At 48.1% G+C, this 17,834-nt stretch overlaps 1 protein-coding gene across 1 annotated transcript in view; it reads left to right on the forward strand.

Annotated features, from left to right (window-relative positions):
- The window catches only part of Cmtr1 (cap methyltransferase 1), a 42,877-nt gene that overhangs the window by 8,643 nt on the left and 16,400 nt on the right, over window positions 1-17,834 (forward strand). The window contains exons 3-9 of the mRNA XM_021220876.1: window positions 4,944-5,095; window positions 6,699-6,857; window positions 9,567-9,659; window positions 11,483-11,554; window positions 12,850-12,944; window positions 13,054-13,126; window positions 16,911-17,109. Of these exons, the coding sequence (XP_021076535.1) occupies window positions 4,944-5,095; window positions 6,699-6,857; window positions 9,567-9,659; window positions 11,483-11,554; window positions 12,850-12,944; window positions 13,054-13,126; window positions 16,911-17,109 (843 nt within the window). The remainder of the gene's footprint in view (window positions 1-4,943; window positions 5,096-6,698; window positions 6,858-9,566; window positions 9,660-11,482; window positions 11,555-12,849; window positions 12,945-13,053; window positions 13,127-16,910; window positions 17,110-17,834) is intronic.

Genomic DNA, 17,834 nt, shown 5'->3' on the forward strand with positions numbered 1-17,834 from the left:
TTTTTTTTTTATGTAAGCACTAAGGATCCAATTCAGGCCCGCGTATGTGGTAAGCACTGCTCTAACACTGCGCTATATTAGCAGCCCCAGTTGTCTGATACAGTAAACAAGATCAGCGCTGTGAGCTCTCATGTCTCTTGTTTCCTCTAGGCTCCCCTCCACCCCTCAGACATTGTTTCTCTGTGTACTCCTGGCTGTCCTTGAACTTGATCTGTAGACCAGACTAGTCTCAAATTCAAGAGACCTGCTTGCCTCTGCCTCCTGAGTGCTGGGATTAAAGGCATGGATCACTACCTTGTGGCCTAATTTTTAAAATTACATTTCTTCTTCTTTTTTTTTTTTTTAAAGNTTTATTTATTTATTATATCTAAGTACACTGTAGCTGTCTTCAGACATTCCAGAAGAGGGCGTCAGTTCTTGTTACGGATGGTTATGAGCCATCATGTGGTTGCTGGGATTTGAACTCCCGACCTTTGGAAGAGCAGTCGGGTGCTCTTACCCACTGAGCCATCTCACCAGCCCAAAATTACATTTCTTTATAATTATTTTTTACATTTTTGTTGTTGTTGTTGTTGTTGTTGTTGTTGTTGTTGTGTGGGGTGTATTAGTTGGGGGCTTGTATAATGGCGTGTGTAGGACAAAGGACAGCCAGTGGGTATCGATCCTTCCCTCCTGCTGGGGTTTTAGTGTTAGGACTTGGACCCTTAGGCTCCATGGAAAACACCTTTACTTGCTGAGCCATCTTATTGGCCTCTGGTGTATCTATCCTATTTCAGACTGGTGGTGAAATTGGGGTTAGGCATGGTTTGAGGAAGGCCAGGTTATTTGTATGATGTATTCTGTCCTTGTCATTTGAGGTTTGAACACCTGGCACTTCTTGTACCAGGAAATAACTTGAGGCATATTGTCATAGTTAGGGTTTTACTGCTGTGCACAGACACCACGGCCAAGGCATCTCTCATAAGGACAACATTTAATTGTTCAAAGGTTCAAAGGTTCAGTTCATTATCACCAAGGCGGGAACATGGCAGCATCCAGGCAGATATAGTGCAGGAGGACCTGAGAGTTCTCCATCTTCATCTGAAGGCTGCTAGCCGAATACTGGCTTCCAGGCAGCTCGGGTGAGGTTCTTAAGCCCATGCCCATATTGACACACCTACTCCAACAAGGTCACACCTCCTAATAGTGCCACTCCCTGGCCCAAGCATATACAAACCATCACACATATACTTAGTAGGGCCTCAGATAAGGCAACAGCTGGCTGATTTAAGTCATTTCTACTAAATGAAGCCTCACCCTGAGTGTTAGGGATACAGTGTTGGCTGTGGTAGAGTTCCTGCTCTTTATGAGTAATCCTGACCCTTGTGTAACATGTGGCAAGAAAGTGGCTTTAACTTACACACTGGGTGCCCTGCTGATGGTGGGATGACTCAGTACTGGACCCAGTGGACAGGAGAGCTGGGTAGGCATGGGGGGGGGGAGACGCAGGTATGGGGGAGGGAGACGCAAGTGTGAGTCTCTGCTGCAGAGGGGTGATGTTGGTAAGCTTGAGAATCATGACATAAGTTTCACATTGTAGTCTGAACAGTGACCACTTTGGTTCTGTACAGAGCTGTGTAATCGGAGCCTTGCTCTGTCTTTGGACTTCCCACAGCACTAGTGGCCCCCCTCCCCCGGGAAGCCAGGCTCTCCATGAGCAGCTCAGGTTCAGCCTGAATTGAAGATATTCTTGCCTTAGGCTCCAGCCTGTTGGGATCATGGGTACGTGCCACCGTGCCTAGCTTTGGCTCAGCAACCTTCATTTTTCTCAAGGGAATTATGCCACATTGCTAAGTTAATTTAAAAATATCATATATTTTGATAAGTAATATATGTTTATGTGGTTCTTATACATTTAAAAGGTATAAGAAGATAAGGGCGGGACAGATTGCTCGGGCGGCTCGTAAAGGCCTAGATCTCTCACTCATGGGGATCCAACACCTTGTCTGGACTCCGAGAGCCCTGCGCTCATATGTTCATGTGGTTTTTTTTTGTTTTCTTTCTCTGTAGCCCTGACTGTCCTAGGAACTCTGTAGAGCAGGCTGGCCTGGAGCTCAGAGGTCTGTCTAAATTGCTTTTGGTCACAGTATCACAGCAGCAGAAAAGCAAATTAGAATAGAACTTGGCGCCAGGGTGACAGGGTATTGCTGTAACTGACCTGACCATGTTGTCTTGGGGGAGGATTGTGGAAGGAGTTTGGAACATTGGGCAGGAAACGGTACTGAGTGTTCAGAGCTTATTGAGCTGTGTGAGAACTTGGAAGATGATGCTGAGAGCTGTGCCAACGGTGGAGGCCCGGCTTGGGAAGTTCCAGAGGGAAGTTTGACAGTTCCTTAAAAACTCTAGGGGGAATTGGTTATGTTTGCAAAATTTGAATTAAGAATCTGTAGTTGTGGTTAGATGTGACTGATAACCAGCTATGATTAGGAAGGGGTCAGCATCACTCAAGTGGGAACTGCTTCGCTTGTAACAATTGATGCTGAGTAGCTGGAACTGAGAATCAGCTGTGATTAACTGGAGACCAGCATCACTGAGGGGAAATCTTCTGGGAGTTAGTACCTCAGGGTCAGCACACAGAGGCTGTGGCTGAGAGGCGACCGAATCTATAGTTCATTTTGGCTTTGATAATGCGTAAGTTTCTTTCCTGTGGTCCTGTTGTTGTTTTTCCATTTTATGTGCATTAGTATTTGCTTGCGAGTTGCCATGTGTGTGCTGGGATTTGAACCTGGGTCCTCTGGAAGAGCAGTTAGCACCCTTGATCACTGAGCCATCTCTCTAGCCCGTAGTCCTGGTTTTAAAGACACGAAGGGGTCATAGACAGCAGCAGAGGTTTGGCACTTTGGAGAGGCCAGGAGAGGCCATTGGATACACCAGTACAATGGGATGACAACCAAGGTCAGCAGCAGCTTTGGTCCTGGCCTCTGAGACACGGTGCATGCACCGTGAATGGCAGAGCTGGAGAAATAGAGCTGTCTAGGCCTTTGGAACCCAGAAGATCATGAGCAGGTCCCAGACAATAAAGGTGGAGTGTTTTTTTTTTTGTTTTTTTTTTTGTTTTGTTTTGTTTTTTGAGACAGATTTTCTCTTTGTAGCCCTGACTGTCCTGGAACCAGCTCTGTAGCTGGCCTCAGACTCATAGATCTGCCTGTGCAGGGATCAGAGGCGTGTGCCACCATGCTGGACCCGAATTGAAATTATTTTTTTAAAAATTTATTTATTTTATATGAGTACACTGTAGCTGTTGTCAGACACACCAGAAGAAGGCATTAGATTGCATTACAGATGGTTGTGAGCCACCATGTGGTTGCTGGGAATTGAACTCGGGACCTTTGGAAGAGCAGTCGGTGCTCTTAACCACTGAGCCATCTCTCCAACCCCAAGACTGAACTTTTAAAGTGTTAAAAAATTTTAAGACTGTGAGACTTTTACAGTTACATTTGATTTTATATTGTGATATTAATATTAACATTACATTTCAGGGACAAATGAGAAAAGAAAAACTGACCAGTGCTCAGTTGTGCTTGCTAAGTTGTGACAAGCTAGGGTCATCTGGATAGAAGGAACCCCAACTGAGAAAACTCCTCCATCACATTGGCCTGTAGGTAATTTTTCTTAATTAATGGTTAACGCAGGAGGATCCAGCCCAGTGTGTGTGATGTCATCCATCCCTGGGCAGGTAATCTACTTGGATAAGAAAGCAGACTGCTGAGCAAGCCATGGAGAGCAAGTCAGTAAGCAGCACCCCTCTATACAGAATCTCTGCTTCAGTTTCTGCCTCCGGGTTCTCCCTGGGTTCCTGCTGTGACTTCTTGAAGAACAGTGAGCTTTAAGAGGAAACCAATCCTTTCTTCCCGGGTTGTTTTGGTCTATGACAGTAGAACTCCTGACTAGAACTGCTTTGGGTGAAGTAGCCTTCAGGTAAATAGGCTTATTAAGCACATGACAGGGAATGTGGGCACCCAAGTGAATGCCCACTCTGGAGAGCATCCCACCTTGATGGAGGGGCGGCTACCCTCCTTTCTGGCTGCTGCTGACTTAGGTGTGATGTGGAGTCCTTTGACTGGGTTGATGATGGACGGTGGAGAGGATGGTGTGGCCCCTCCTGTAGCATTCACTGTCTCCTCTACCGTCTGCTCAGTCGGCGGTCCTGCTGGAGTTTCTCTGCATCTCTAGCTTTCCTTTCCATGTCTCTCCCCTTCCCCTTTCCTCTTTCTTTTATTTCTCTCCCCTTAGCCAGCCTCAGTGAAGACCTACTCGCTCCTCTCTAAGGTTGAAGGACTGTGAGTGCAAAGGGAACTGACTAGGAGGTTAAGCAATCAGAACTGAGAAGTTTGGGCGGGAAAGATGGCTAAGCAGGTAAAGATGCTTCCTGCCAAGTCTGAAGACATGAATCCAATCTCTGAACCTACTCAGTAGAAAGAAAAAAACCAACAATAAGTGTCTCTGACTTCACACATAATCTCTCCAGGTCCTTATGCAAACAAATAGATGGAGGACTAGGATAAAAACGAAAAGATAATTTTTAAAAGAAATAGATGTTAATTACTGAGCATTACTGGAAAACACCAGCACCGTCACTGTACACATTACAGTTGATAGCGTGCTTTCTTCCATATTTAGTTTTTAAGCAGCCTGATGAGGCAGGTTTTATCATCTCAGTTTGATAGTAGATCGAACTGAAACTGAGGTAAGGAAATGGTTATGTGTGCATTCCTGCTCTGTGGCATGTTTCATGTCATCATGTTTCATGACATGTACATTTACAGCTGGCAAGAGTAGAGACGTCACTGTGACCTCCATCGAGTGTAGGGCCCACGCTAGACATAGGTGGAACATGTGGACAGTGGGTGCATGAGGCAGTCTTGTCATCTGGACCACCTAACGCTTTTCTTCTTCTTCCCCAGCATCTGCTACAAGCCTCAGTGGATCTGACAGTGAGACCGAGGGGAAGCAGCCCTGCTCTGATGGTTTCAAGGATGCCTTCAAAGCAGATTCCCTTGTGGAGGGAACATCGTCTCGATATTCCATGTATAACAGTGTTTCCCAGAGGCTTATGGTATGTCTTGGCTTAGAATAGATTTCTAAAGTTGCTCAAAAGAGGGAGAGGAAGAGGGCCAGGGTGTACTGGTGTTGGGGGTGGGGTGGGGCACAAGTTAGCACAGGATATAGGTTGTGAGTATTTTTTCTCTTTCTGGCTGTTAATTTATTTATTTTGGATTTCAAGACAGGGTTTCTCTGTGTAGCCCTGGCTATCCTGGAACTAACTCACTCTGTAGACCAGGTTAGCCTCAAACTCAGAGATCTGCCTGCCTCTGCCTCTAAAGGGTGGGATTGAAGGTGTGCCACCACCGCCCCATGTTTGGCTGTTGAAGTGTAGTAGAGAAGGAGCAGCCTCCTCTCAGAGTCCTGTCTGTCGTGTTGGAGTCATCCGTGGGAAGGGTCAGGGTGTGCTGTCCTGCAGACCTGGGTCAGAGCTCAATGTCCTCACTAACCCTTGGCCGTCCTAAGGATGTGGGTGTGCTTTGCTGGACTGGGCGCATGCCAGTGGCTGTGGAGGCTGTGGAGGCTGTGGAGGCTTTGTGCTGCCTTTGCTCTAGTGAAGACTCTCAGAGGGAAGGACTTGGTGCCTTTTGATTCTGAGGTGCTGAAAAGTCGGTGGCATGGTCTCTCTCCATCTCAGCTTTCGTACCTACTTGCAGGTACCAAGAAGAGAAGGGAAGCCGCTCACTCTCTATAAAATGTAGTGGCTGTATAAAGTTTAAAGATGGCCACGTTTGCCTCTGTCCAGCTTCACCAATGTCACGGTGGGCTCCTGTAATTTTGTTGGATTAGATTCAGAATGAGGCGTGCCCTGTTGAAGGCTTAGGTCAGGCTCTAACCTGAAGCTTGCAAGCTTTGGGTAGGTGGAGTGTGGGAAAGCTCAGGACTGAGATGCTGGGAAAGGGTCGTGGCTCTACAGAGTCTGCCCATGCCTACGCTTCAACAGCAGCTTTCAAACAGAATGGAGGCCCCCTCTCCCCAGGAGGAGTTGGTTCTTGCCATTGAAGTTCCTCAGTTGGGTAAGACTCATGGGATTTGGGTCCCTGGTCATGGAGGTCTTACCTTTGTCTAGTAACTCTGGGGTCTAGTATGCATGTATTTATGCCTTTAACTGCCATTAAGAAGGCATTTCTGTGCCAGGCCCTCCACGTGTCCTCCCCTCTCTGTTTTATATGAAGTGATCTTTCACATTACTCTGCTCACTTATTGCCTGGGCAAAGGGGAAGACCAAGCTCCTGCTTGACTTGACACTGCTGTGGCCTAAATGAGGTTCTCCCTCAGCAGGGCTCGACTCTGGATTTCCTGTTCACTTAGTCAGACAAAATGGCTGCAAATGTCCAGTGAGGTTCATTAAGTATTTTTGGTGCTTTTAATTACAGTGCTACAGTGATTTATCTAACTTGGGGTTGCCCTAGACTTTGACCTACAGAGCAGACACTGGCCCACAGTGAGTTAGGTATGCTTCCTGCCATTGTTAGGCTAACAGGCAGACTGTAGGCCTCAGTCACCGATACTTCTCAGGGTTTATCACTGCGGATGGCCTGTGATGGAGACTAAATATTTATTTAAATATTAAATGTCTGTCGACTGAATTAACTGTGCTTTGTTCTTTTTTTCAGGCCAAGATGGGCTTCAGGGAAGGCGAGGGATTGGGTAAATACAGCCAGGGTAGGAAGGACATCGTGGAGACCTCCAATCAGAAAGGTCGACGTGGCTTGGGTCTGACGCTGCAGGGCTTCGATCAGGAGCTGAATGTGGACTGGCGAGATGAGCCGGAGGTAACTGGTGAGGGTGGGAAACAGGAAAGCTGCTGGTGTTCTGCAGTGGGTGGCTCTCTGAAACCATAGTTTAACAAATTAGAACCCTTGGGAGACAGTTTGAGTAGGGTCCTATGACAACTTAACACCAGATTGAGTCATTTAGAAGAGAGAACTCAATTGGGCAGCAGATTGGGCAAGTCTCTGGTGCATTGTGCAATAGTTGGGGGAGGGCCCAGCTCATTGTGGGGGATGCCACCCCTGGGTTAGTGGTCCTGGGTACTCAGGCAGTGATGGTGGTGCACACCTTTAATCCCTGGGAAGGAGAGGCCAGCCTGGTCTTCAGTGTGAGTTGCAGGACAGCTGGACTACACAGAGAAATCCTGTCTCAAAAAACAAACAAACAAACAAAAAAGAAAGACTGATCAAGCAGCCACCCCTCCATGGCCTCTACATCAGCTCTGCCTCCAGGTTCCTGCCCTGGGTGAGCCTCGTCACTTTCCTTCTCAATGGCATCTTGGTTGTGGTGTTTCATCACAACAGTAGAAACCCTAACTGAGACAGAGAAGAACCCTTGGAGCAGCATGCAGAGGCTGCAGCGTGTTCTGCTTTCTAGGACTAAGGCTAGCAGACAGTATCAAAGAGGAGACTGGCTACACAGAGCCCTTTGGAGGCTACGTGGGATGTTTCTCGCAGCCCTCACAGGCTAGGAAGCTCTCTCTGCTGGGAGGGCTGGGCAGCCTCGTGTGCAAGACAGAGGAGGAGCCTCTGAGCTTCTGTCCTCGCAGATTTATCAGCCAGGTCCTGAGCCGGTGCTCACTCGTGTGCTGCTCTGCTGCTGTGCAGGCGGCTCAGTTGTCTATTACTTGATTGTGTTTGTTGTGAGCCAGAGAAACTTCTGCAGGGTTGAGAATCAAACTTTAGATCTTACACTTTCCAGGAAAGCACTGACCGCCAAGCCAGAGCTCCAGTCCGAAGAGAAGCTTTTTCTTTGTTATGCACAGTTAGTGTTGAAGTTTTACCCATTTTTACCCTATTCCTCAAGGGTTTGAGGTGTCAAGGTATGATAAGAGCACCCGAGGACAACAGTGATCTAAGCACTGCAGAGCTGAGGTCAGGGGACAGCACAGTTGTCTGACCACGGCATGGTGGCTGTCGCTAGGCAGCAGTGGCTCTGAATGTCAGGAAACCGCTGTGGTGCTTGACTCTGTGACATCTCAGGGAAAGGAGGCCAGTGAGCTGTGCATGGAGAAAATGTACTGGGATTTTCTCCGATTCTGACGGGCCCTGACCCAACAGCTGCAGGGTGGGCCTGCTCTGTTGCCTCATAGCTGTGGATGCGACACTGGAGGAATGGGGTAAAGATTTATAGTTGGGGCTACATGCAGCCGTGGCCTTAGAAAGACCGAGTGTTTTCCTCATCTTCATTTGTGTGGAGTAAGTAAGTAATGGCTCTGATCCTTTCCTGGGGCAGAAAGTGAATACACTTTGTTAAATTTGAAGAATGAAAGTTGATTGTAAAAATTGCTTTTTAAGGAGATAGGCTATTAAAAACTCCCTTTTTTGTGGTGAGACTATTGCTGTTACAATCGACCATAATTCACTTGTCTCAGGCTGAGGCTGTCAGCAAAGAAAGAAGGCCTTGGCTGCATAGTCAGGTGGGAGCCACTTCCTTAAGGAGGCTGGGTGGGGCACAAGGAGAGTGGTGGCTCCTGGAGCCCATGTGTTCAAGGTTTGACGCCTCAGGCAAATCTACCCCCTGAGTAGTCTTAATGTACAGGCTTCCGTGGGGAGATTGGTTTTGTTTTTACCCATCAAAGGGATGTCCAATGTGTGTTTGGGTTTCTTGTCATGTACTGCATATAGTTTGCATTTGTGCTTAAAGGTGTGGATTAGACCGGGAGAAGAAACCACATCTTACTACCAGATCCGTTCATAAAGGCTGCAGTGATTTTCCTTTTTAACTTTGCTGTCTTGATAGTGGTTGCCTTGCCCCAAGACCTTGCATTGTGATGCCATTTTATGCCTTTCAGAGCATGTAATATTACCTGTAATCTCATTGCCTCGGTTTTCAATGGTAACTCTTGCTTGTGAAGCAGTCTGCTCAGCTGCCACTCAGGTTAGCCGCTGGGGTAGGAGCCTCAGTGTTCTAGGCCTGGACTCACTGGACAGTCCCCACCTCTGAGCAACCTCAGCAGTGTGCTGTAAAGGGCGTCACTCTTCAGTGGCTCTGCAAGGGGAGTCAGTGCAAGGCCGGGTGAGACCCCTGCTCAGCCATTAGAGCTGGTCTGTTCTCCTGGAGTCGGCGCTGAGAGACAGTCTGCTGCTTTCTGAGTTATGTTGTGAACAGAACTGAAAGGCTTTAGGACAGTTGTATTTATGTGACACTGCCTGTCGTCGGTCTCTTACTAAATGCTTTAAGCCAAAGACTCTTCCTGCATTCTGCAGGTGAGTGTTTACACCCAACAGGCAGTCATCAAGTAACACTGAAGCAGACGAGAGGAACCCTGATGATGCAGAAACTTCCAAAAGGGTTTGAAGCAGAGTCTGAGCTGTGCTCTGGCGTTCTAGCTTTGACTTCTCATGTCTGACCACTTGCATTTCATATCACCAGCTTAGGTCCTTCTTAGCCTGTCTGAGTTCCTCGAGTTGTTTTGGGGGAACCTGGTGAGTTGAGCAGAATCCTAAGCCTGTCTCATCTGACTGTCTGCCTCGTCTTTTTGTTTCTAGCCCAATGCCTGTGAGCAGGTGTCGTGGTTTCCAGAATGTACCACTGAAATTCCTGACTCTCGGGAAATGAGTGACTGGATGGTCGTGGGAAAGGTAGGCTCTCTTGAAAGCATACCCCTCTCTGCCTTGGCTTTTCTCTCCCTTGGGTCTGCTGTGTGCTTACTGCAGTTAGAGAAATGTGGAAACGGCGTCATGGGTGTGCCCAGGAGGTGTGGCATGAAACCTGGAAAGTAGAAACAGTTACCCTTGTCCCCCCTCAGTGGGTGCCTTAGGAGTCACCTGTGTTGTGTCTGTGCTGCCTCTGCTCACTGCTAGGCCCTGTTCAGGGAGGATAGGACAGCATTCTGTCCTCAGAGTGACAAGGGCATTGTCAGCAAAGGCACTTGTTTAATGTCATACTGGAAAACTGAAAGTGAGGTGAGTGGTCACCACTCAGTGTGGTCTTGAGGGGTAGGGTGACCTCAGGAGTGCTCCAGGGTCACAGCTGCCTTCACGACCCCCCTGATCTCCCTGTGTCTAATGGGGCTTTTCAGAGGCCAGTTCCTGCCTGCAACAGCTGATTAAGATGCAAAAGCAAGGCAGGGGACCGGCCCCTTCCTTGTCCAAGCCACATACTGAAGAACATCCAGGAGTAAACTTCGTTTTGAAAATGTTATTTTAAATAAGACGATTTAGCACATTACTTTTGTTAATTTGTTTGTTTGTTTTGTTTTTTTCGAGACAGGGTTTCTCTGTATAGCCCTGGCTGTCCTGGAACTCACTCTGTAGACCAGGCTGGCCTCGAACTCAAAAATCCGCCTGCCTCTGCCTCCCGAGTGCTGGGATTAAAGGAGCCACCACCGCCCGGCAGCACATTACTTTTTTGAAGTAATGAACATTTAAGAATCTCAGTTTTGATTTCTTTCTTTCTTTTTTTTTTTTTAAAAAGATTTATTTATTTATTATATGTAAGTACACTGTAGCTGTCTTCAGACACTCTAGAAAAGGGAGTCAGATCTCTTTACAGATGGTTGTGAGCCACCATATGGTTGCTGGGATTTAAACTCATGACCTTCAGAAGAACAGTCAGTGCTGAGCCATCTCACAGCCCTTGATTTCTTTTAGTAAACTACTATCTAATTCATATAAACAATAGCTCTTGGGAGGTTTTGTTTGTTTGTTTTTAGAGTGTTAGGGATTGAACTTGTGTATACCAGATACAAATATTCTATCCTGAACTATATATACTCAACTCCCTTAGTGACTTTGAGAAGTGTAAAGTTTGACACTAGGCCAAAGAGGTGGCTCAGTAGGCCTGATGAAATGTGGCTGCAGAGAACCAACTTGTGAAATTGTCCTCTGAACACTACAAGCATGTCATTGCATGGATGTACCTTCACATACACACCCCCCCCCCATGGGAGGGGGGGCCTTTAGAACCCGAGAATTTTGGATGCTGTCTTTGAGGTAGTGATGCTTGGATGGGCTGGGCTAGACCTGACATTGGTGAGGACTAGTTGGGTCCTTGTCTTCTAGCTTTAGGCAAGTCAGTGCCTAGTATCCAGCATTTCTGCTCATGTCGGAGTGAGTGGCTTACTAGATGAAGTACAGGCTTGTCATGTGTGGGAGCCCTGTCTTCTGCCTTTGCTCTAGGGGCAGACAGCTTGTGTATCTCCTTCCTGTGTGCTCTTTCCAGCCTCAGCATTTGGGCATGCTGTGACCATATGGTATCCACCCAGAGTTCCCAACAGCCGGCTTCATCTCACAGCCACCTGGAGCACAGCCAGAGGGATTTAGGATTGTCTCTTTGTCCCCTCAAGGATTGCTGATTCTTGGCAGGGACTTCAGTCCCCTCTTGCTCTGAGCACTCCCTAATCTCTCACTCTCCAGGAAATAGTTACACTGGGTCAGTATTTATGATTTCCTTCTCCCCACAGAGAAAGATGGTTATTGAAGATGAAACAGAGTTCTGTGGGGAAGAGCTGCTTCACAGTATGCTCAAGTGTAAGGTAAGGCTGGGCTGGGCCAGGTGGGAAGCCGTGGGTGAGGGCATGGGGCCTTTGTTTGTTTGCTTGTTTGCTTGCTTGCTTGCTTGCTTGCTTGCTTGCTTGCTTGCTTGCGGGAGTGTGGTGTTTAAGTTTTTTCCTGGAGATGGGAATGGAAGTATATGAGGTGGCATGGCCAAGGCAGTGCTTTTCTGGTAACTCTCTGGCCTCAGACTGGTGTGTTGTCCATGTTGTGAGCAGTCATCAGAGGCCTCACTAAGCCTCACTGGGTCAGAGCCTGGTAATACCCAAGGGACCTGGTGAAGGGAAAGTCGGGAACCCTTTTGTAGTATCAGATCAGGGTTTAACCCTCATTTCTACAGTGCTTTTGCTGTGTGACCTTGGGTGCCTCTGAGTGTCTTCTCTGTAAAGTTGGAGAAGTACTGGTGGAGTGGTAAATGAAGTCGGAGTGTATAGCAGCACTTGGGTGGAGCTTCCCATTGCATCCTCTGACCTGGTGCGGGTCAGGAAACACACCAGTTACACTCTGAGGAGGAAGTGGGTTAGAGAAGAATGAAGGCTACCTCACAGAGCTCTTGTTTGTGCAGAAAGGGTTGGAAATATACCCATAGGTAACCATATCTCAAGTGAAATATACCCATAGGTAACTGTATCTCCAGTGAAGTGAGAATATCTGTTTCTAAAAGGGAAGTTGGAGAGGAGAGTTAGAAGGTATGTGTGTGTTGTGTGTGTGTATGGTGTTTATGTACATGCTCTTGTGTTTGTGTGAGTGCTTGTTTGTCTGTCTGTATTGGCTTTTTGAGACAGGGTTTCTCTGTATAGCCCTGGCTGTCTCAGAACTCACTCTGTAGACCAGGCTGGCTTTGAACTCAGAAATCCGCCTGCCTCTGCCTTCTGGGTGCTGGGATTAATGGCGTGCGCCACCACCTAGCCTGTTTTTAAGTTTTGAGTTCCAGTCAGTGGAGCTGAATGCTGGGACTTCAGTCCCTTGGCAGGTTGTGGCGTCATGGGGAAACAGTTTACTGGGAGGATTAGCTGGACAAGAGTTGGCTTTTTGTGTAGCAGGGGTGCTTTTAATCACTTAACACAAGCCAGGCACCTGCTTCACTGGGCTTTTATCACTTTACAGGTGAGGTAATTGAGGGTCAGTGAGATCGAGCAACTTGTCAGGGTTACACAACTGGCTATTTTAAAGCTGTGATACAATAGGAACCTAGTTCCTTAGAGGGCAAAACCCCTGTTGTACACCAGAGGGCCTGGGATGGTACTTGCTCTAGAGTCTCTTTCTCTTTTGGCAGAGTGTCTTTGACATCCTGGATGGGGAGGAGATGCGGCGAGCGCGCACCAGAGCCAATCCCTATGAGATGATCCGAGGAGTCTTCTTCCTAAACAGGTGGGCTGGACTTCACCGCTTACTGTTTGCACATCTCCACCTTTGATTTGAGCCTTGGTTTTCCATATCCTGGAATTGACCCATGCTTTTCCATCTTGCTTTGTTACAGGGCAGCAATGAAGATGGCTAACATGGATTTTGTGTTTGATCGTATGTTCACAAATCCCCTGGACTCTTCTGGGGTAAGATTTTGTGGTGTCAAGTGCATTTAAGCTTGGGTAGCCTGGAGATCACCATTTGTTCAGAGTGAGGCTGTTCCTGCTACTCATAGAGATGCGTTTGCTGCATCCCCCAGATAGAGTCCTTCAGTGCTTCCTGGTCCCAGGAGTGGTCTTGCGTGCCAGGCCCTAAAGATCTGGGATTTCAGCAGGGTCACTTTCTCTTTCTGCTACTCTGAACAAGCTCTGTGTGGGATCGTAATTATGAGCCTTGGCCTTTCTCTAGATGCGGTAGAGCAAAATGATTTTCTGCTCTGCTTCATCTCATTTCTCTGAACGTCAGCCCTCCACAGTGATAGAGAAAGCGAAAAGGGAAATTTCATTCTAGAATTCCCTTTGGGGTCAGCGAGTTTTTACCCATTCCTAGAAAGTTGGTTTCCTTTCCAGTGACAGGGCTAGGAGCCAGCTGTCCCCAAACCTGTTTCTGCTTCACAAACTCTCATTCTACTAGACTCCGCTCCCTTCACTACTCACCAGCTAGAGGAACTTATTTCCAAGTTCTTTGATGTTTCAGCTCTACCTGCCTAACTACTTGTCCCATGCTGGTAAAAACTGGCAGGTAGACCCTCCTGCCTTTACTCATTTGCTTCCCTAGGGCTCTCCCATCTTCCAGGGCCAACAGGCAGCACAGAGGCTCTTGGAATTGGCATCTCCAGAAAGTTAGGCTAATACAATGTTGATTTAATCTTCTGAGCTCCTGGCGATTTCCTTTAAAGCCCCTGCCTAGCAGAGGAGCTCCTTAAGCTGATGAGGGGCCGCAGCATCATATGGGCTTTTGAGTCTGGATGCCCTCAGCAGCTGGAATCTGGTTCTTGTCTGGTGCTGTCATGAGAATGAAGTGTAGGCACCAGGACTGTACCATTCAGGTCCAGGAGGATGCGCGTTATGCAGGGAAATGCCGCATGTTTGGGCAGCTTCAGGCAGCTGCTTGACCTGAACTGATTGATAGATACTAGCCAGGGAGGATCGCTCTGTCAGTGGTGTGTCTTTGCACTCCCAACGTAAAACGTGGTTTCTGTCTAGCGCACAATGTGTTCTTCTTTTTCATCTCCATTTTCCCTGAGGACCACAGTGAAAGCCGAGCCTAGTGTGTTCCTAGGGAGCTGTTGCCAGCAGACGTGGGAGTGGCCAGAAGCATAGGCACACTGGGGCCTAATGTTTTAGGTCAGACAGATTATTGCCTAAGCACTGGAAAATGGAAGCTTGGGGTATAGAGAAGGAGAGAGGAGGATTTTATTTATCTAAGAGAAGCCTGCCCGTAACACGGGATGGAAGACAGTGAATGTGGGTGTTCCCTTTCTGTCTTGTGAGTAGCAATAGAGAATTCGACACGGCCCTTACTCACTTCATGAGTAATACTGCACTTGGCAGATAGGGGAGAAGAATACCGAAATGACTAGAGTTTTGACTCTAAGGAAGTTGATCTAGTTGAATATAATGCCATATATTTGTATATTTGTGGCTAGTTTATAGTTTAGAAAGATTTTTGCCACAGGTTGCATTATTTAATCCTACAGCAGCCTAGAAAAATATCTACACCCAGTTTATAATTGAACTATTGAGCTTAATAGCTGCTGATACGTGCTTGCCCTTGGCTGCATAGTGAGGGAGTGGCAGGGCTAAGGACCAGCTAGTCCTTCCCGAGCAGACTTCTGGACAGGCCCCTTGTCTCATTATAAGATCTTGCTATGTAACCCAGACTGTCCTTGAGTTTGCAGTAATCCTCCTGCCTCAGCTTTCCAAGTGCTGGATGGTATATGTAAAGTACCACACACCTATAAGCCACTGGTTTTGAAATCATAGGATGAGTCCTTGAGCTTCCTGCTTTCCCTTTGGCCAGAGAGGTTGGCGCCTCAGGCTAAGGTGTCCACGCGAGAAGTGCCGTTTTTCTTCTGTGCAGTGTTATAGTGCACAGGAACTGGTTAGGACCCCTGTCTCACCCACTCTGCTGACTGCAGAAGGCTACATGATTCCTTGGCAAATGCTGTTAGGTCTCTTGGTGTATATGTAAATGATCCCAGAATCCATTCCAGAATACTGGGGTAGAGTAGAGAGCAGGCTGGGGAAGAGCTGACAGGTCCCAGTGTTCCAGGGTGGGCTTGTTAAAGGTTGGGGAGGTTTACTTTGGCTAAAGTCGCTTTCTCCAGAGATGTGCTCACTCATTAGCCTTTGACACCTAAGAGTGACAGGGTTGCAAATACTTTACGATTTCTGCTCTTATCTAGCAGTTGCGCAACCCTGGATAGTCTGCCAGCTTTCTCCAGCCTGTAGGAGAGGAAGACTGAGGTGACCCCAGGCAGGAAGGCAGGAATCCCAGGCTAGCTGTAGGGCTCCGTGGTCACTCTGACAGCACAGTTGGGAGGTCACTGTGCTGGCCCAGGGCAATGTGTACAGCTGAAGCACCTGCTGCTGACCAGAGTGACATGAGGAGGACACATACTGTCACTAGCCAGGTTGCTGCTGGTAGAACACACCTTCAACCTTAGCACGTGGGAGGCAGAGGCAGGCGGCTCTGAGGCCAGCCTGGTCTACAGCGCAAGTTCTTGGACAGCCAGGCTACAGAGACCCTGTCTCAAACTGGCCCTACCTAGCCTCCCACCCTCCCCACACGCCTGAAAAAGGAGAAAGAAAAAATACTATCAATAAAAAGGCAAGTGATTTTTTTTTTTTTTTTTTTGGTCTCATCAGTCCTAACATGACATGGGGCCTCTGAGGGTCCTCAGAGATTACTGGCACTAGATTAGCATCTCCTCTGCCTCCTCAGCAGCTCTCAGCATGCACTGGACAAAGGCAAAAAGACACAGGAGGGTAGACTGAGGAAACTCTAGTGTGGTGTGCTCGAACAGCAAAAGGGTGCCAGTGAAGTCTGAAGCCTGGACTTCCCTAGTGCTGTCCTAACCCTGCTCTCGTAGTCCCGACAACCACACCATGCTTATGTAGACTGTCAGTAAAACTGGCAGCGACATGTCAAGCATGGGAACTCTGCACTCCGTTGGTAACTTTTTTTTGGTTTTTCGAGACAAGGTTTCTCTGTGTAGCCCTGGCTGTCCTGGAACTCACTCTGTAGACCAGGCTGGCCTCGAACTCAGAAATCCTCCTGCCTCTGCCTCCCGAGTGCTGGGATTAAAGGCGTGCACCACCACGCCTGGCTTGTTGGTAACTTTTATCGAAGTATAAACTTATTCCAAAATAAAGGCAACTGAAGGACACCAGGAGAGGAGTCAGGGAGGGAAGATTGAGGCTGCCTTGTAGGAAGGCGGGCCCTTGAAGCTGGGGGTTTGGGTCATGCTACAGCCACTAGACAGGGGCTGCTTAGGGAGAGCCATCATCTAATGCTCAGGCCTTCTAGACTCCGACCCAGCTCTGTGCCAGCTGCTGTGGACAGTTGTGTGTATCTTGGTATTTCCTTCTGTGTGCAGTGTTCCGCTCCCCATGATACAAGCAAGGACCAGTGTGGTGAGGGAATGACCCTGAGACATGGAGACAGCACTTAGATAGCCACAGAGGTGCTTGTCTGAGGGGTCTTGAGTCGGCCTGGCTGGGGAAAAGGTGCTGAGGATGTTTTGGTGAGGAAGCTCCAGTGGGCAGTGGTGACAGTGGTGACCGAGGAGGTGTCTGGGTGTGGGGAGTGCTGGATCATGCTTGCTGCTAAGTGCTTCTATTCTTTTGCTTCCTCTTCCTTGTGTTCTCCTTTTCCTCACTGAGCCACCTGTTTCCCAATCTCCTTTTCTTCCCCCTCTCTCTGCAGAAGCCACTGCTGAAGGAGTCGGACATTGACCTTCTCTACTTTGCTGATGTGTGTGCAGGCCCGGGTGGCTTCTCCGAGTACGTGCTGTGGAGGAAGAAGTGGCACGCAAAGGGCTTTGGGATGACGCTCAAGGGCCCCAACGACTTCAAACTGGAGGACTTCTACTCGGCCTCCAGCGAGCTCTTCGAGCCCTACTATGGTAGGGAAACTGAGCAGGGCGGGGACTAGGAAATAGGAGGCTCGCTCCCGTGTGGGGACTTCAAGGCCCAAGCTGCTACCTGTGCTCTTCCTGTTCTGTTAGCCAGGATTCACAGACCCTGGCGTGAGGGTCTTAGCTCCCTCTCAAGTATCTGTTTTGTTTTTTGTTTTTTCAACCACAGGCCTGCACTCCCTAGGTTAACTCATCAAAACCATACAGTTCCTCCTTGCAGGACGGTGGTTCCTGTGTGGTGACAGGGGTAATGAATCTGCCTGATTCCTAGCTGGCAGTTCTTAACAATGCTGGGTCATAAGCCCAGCTGCAGCCCTGTGTGTTGGTATGAACTGCACTCACTAGCAGCTCGGCAGTTACAGCAGTCCCTCTGCCCCGACAGATGGACTGTGATGTGTCAGCAGATCCTGAGTTCTTTCCTAACAGTTCTTATGGAGTGGTGGTGGTTGTTTTGTTTTCTTGTGGTTTGTTTTTATTCTCTTTGTTTGCTTGCTTTGACACAGGGTCTTTATGTAGCCCTGGCTAGCCTGGAATTCAGCTGTGTAGACCAGGCTGGCCTTAGTCTCCCAAGTGCTAGGGTTTGATGTTTTGAGATGGGGGTCTCACTTTGTATTCTTGTTTGTTTGTTTGTTTGTTTGTTTGTTTTTTGGTTTTGTTTTTTGTTTTTTTCAAGACAGGGTTTCTCTGTGTAGCCCTGGCTGACCTAGAACTCA

The sequence above is a fragment of the Mus pahari genome, chromosome 21, assembly GCF_900095145.1.
Source record: "Mus pahari chromosome 21, PAHARI_EIJ_v1.1, whole genome shotgun sequence".
Taxonomy (NCBI): Eukaryota; Metazoa; Chordata; class Mammalia; order Rodentia; family Muridae; genus Mus; species Mus pahari.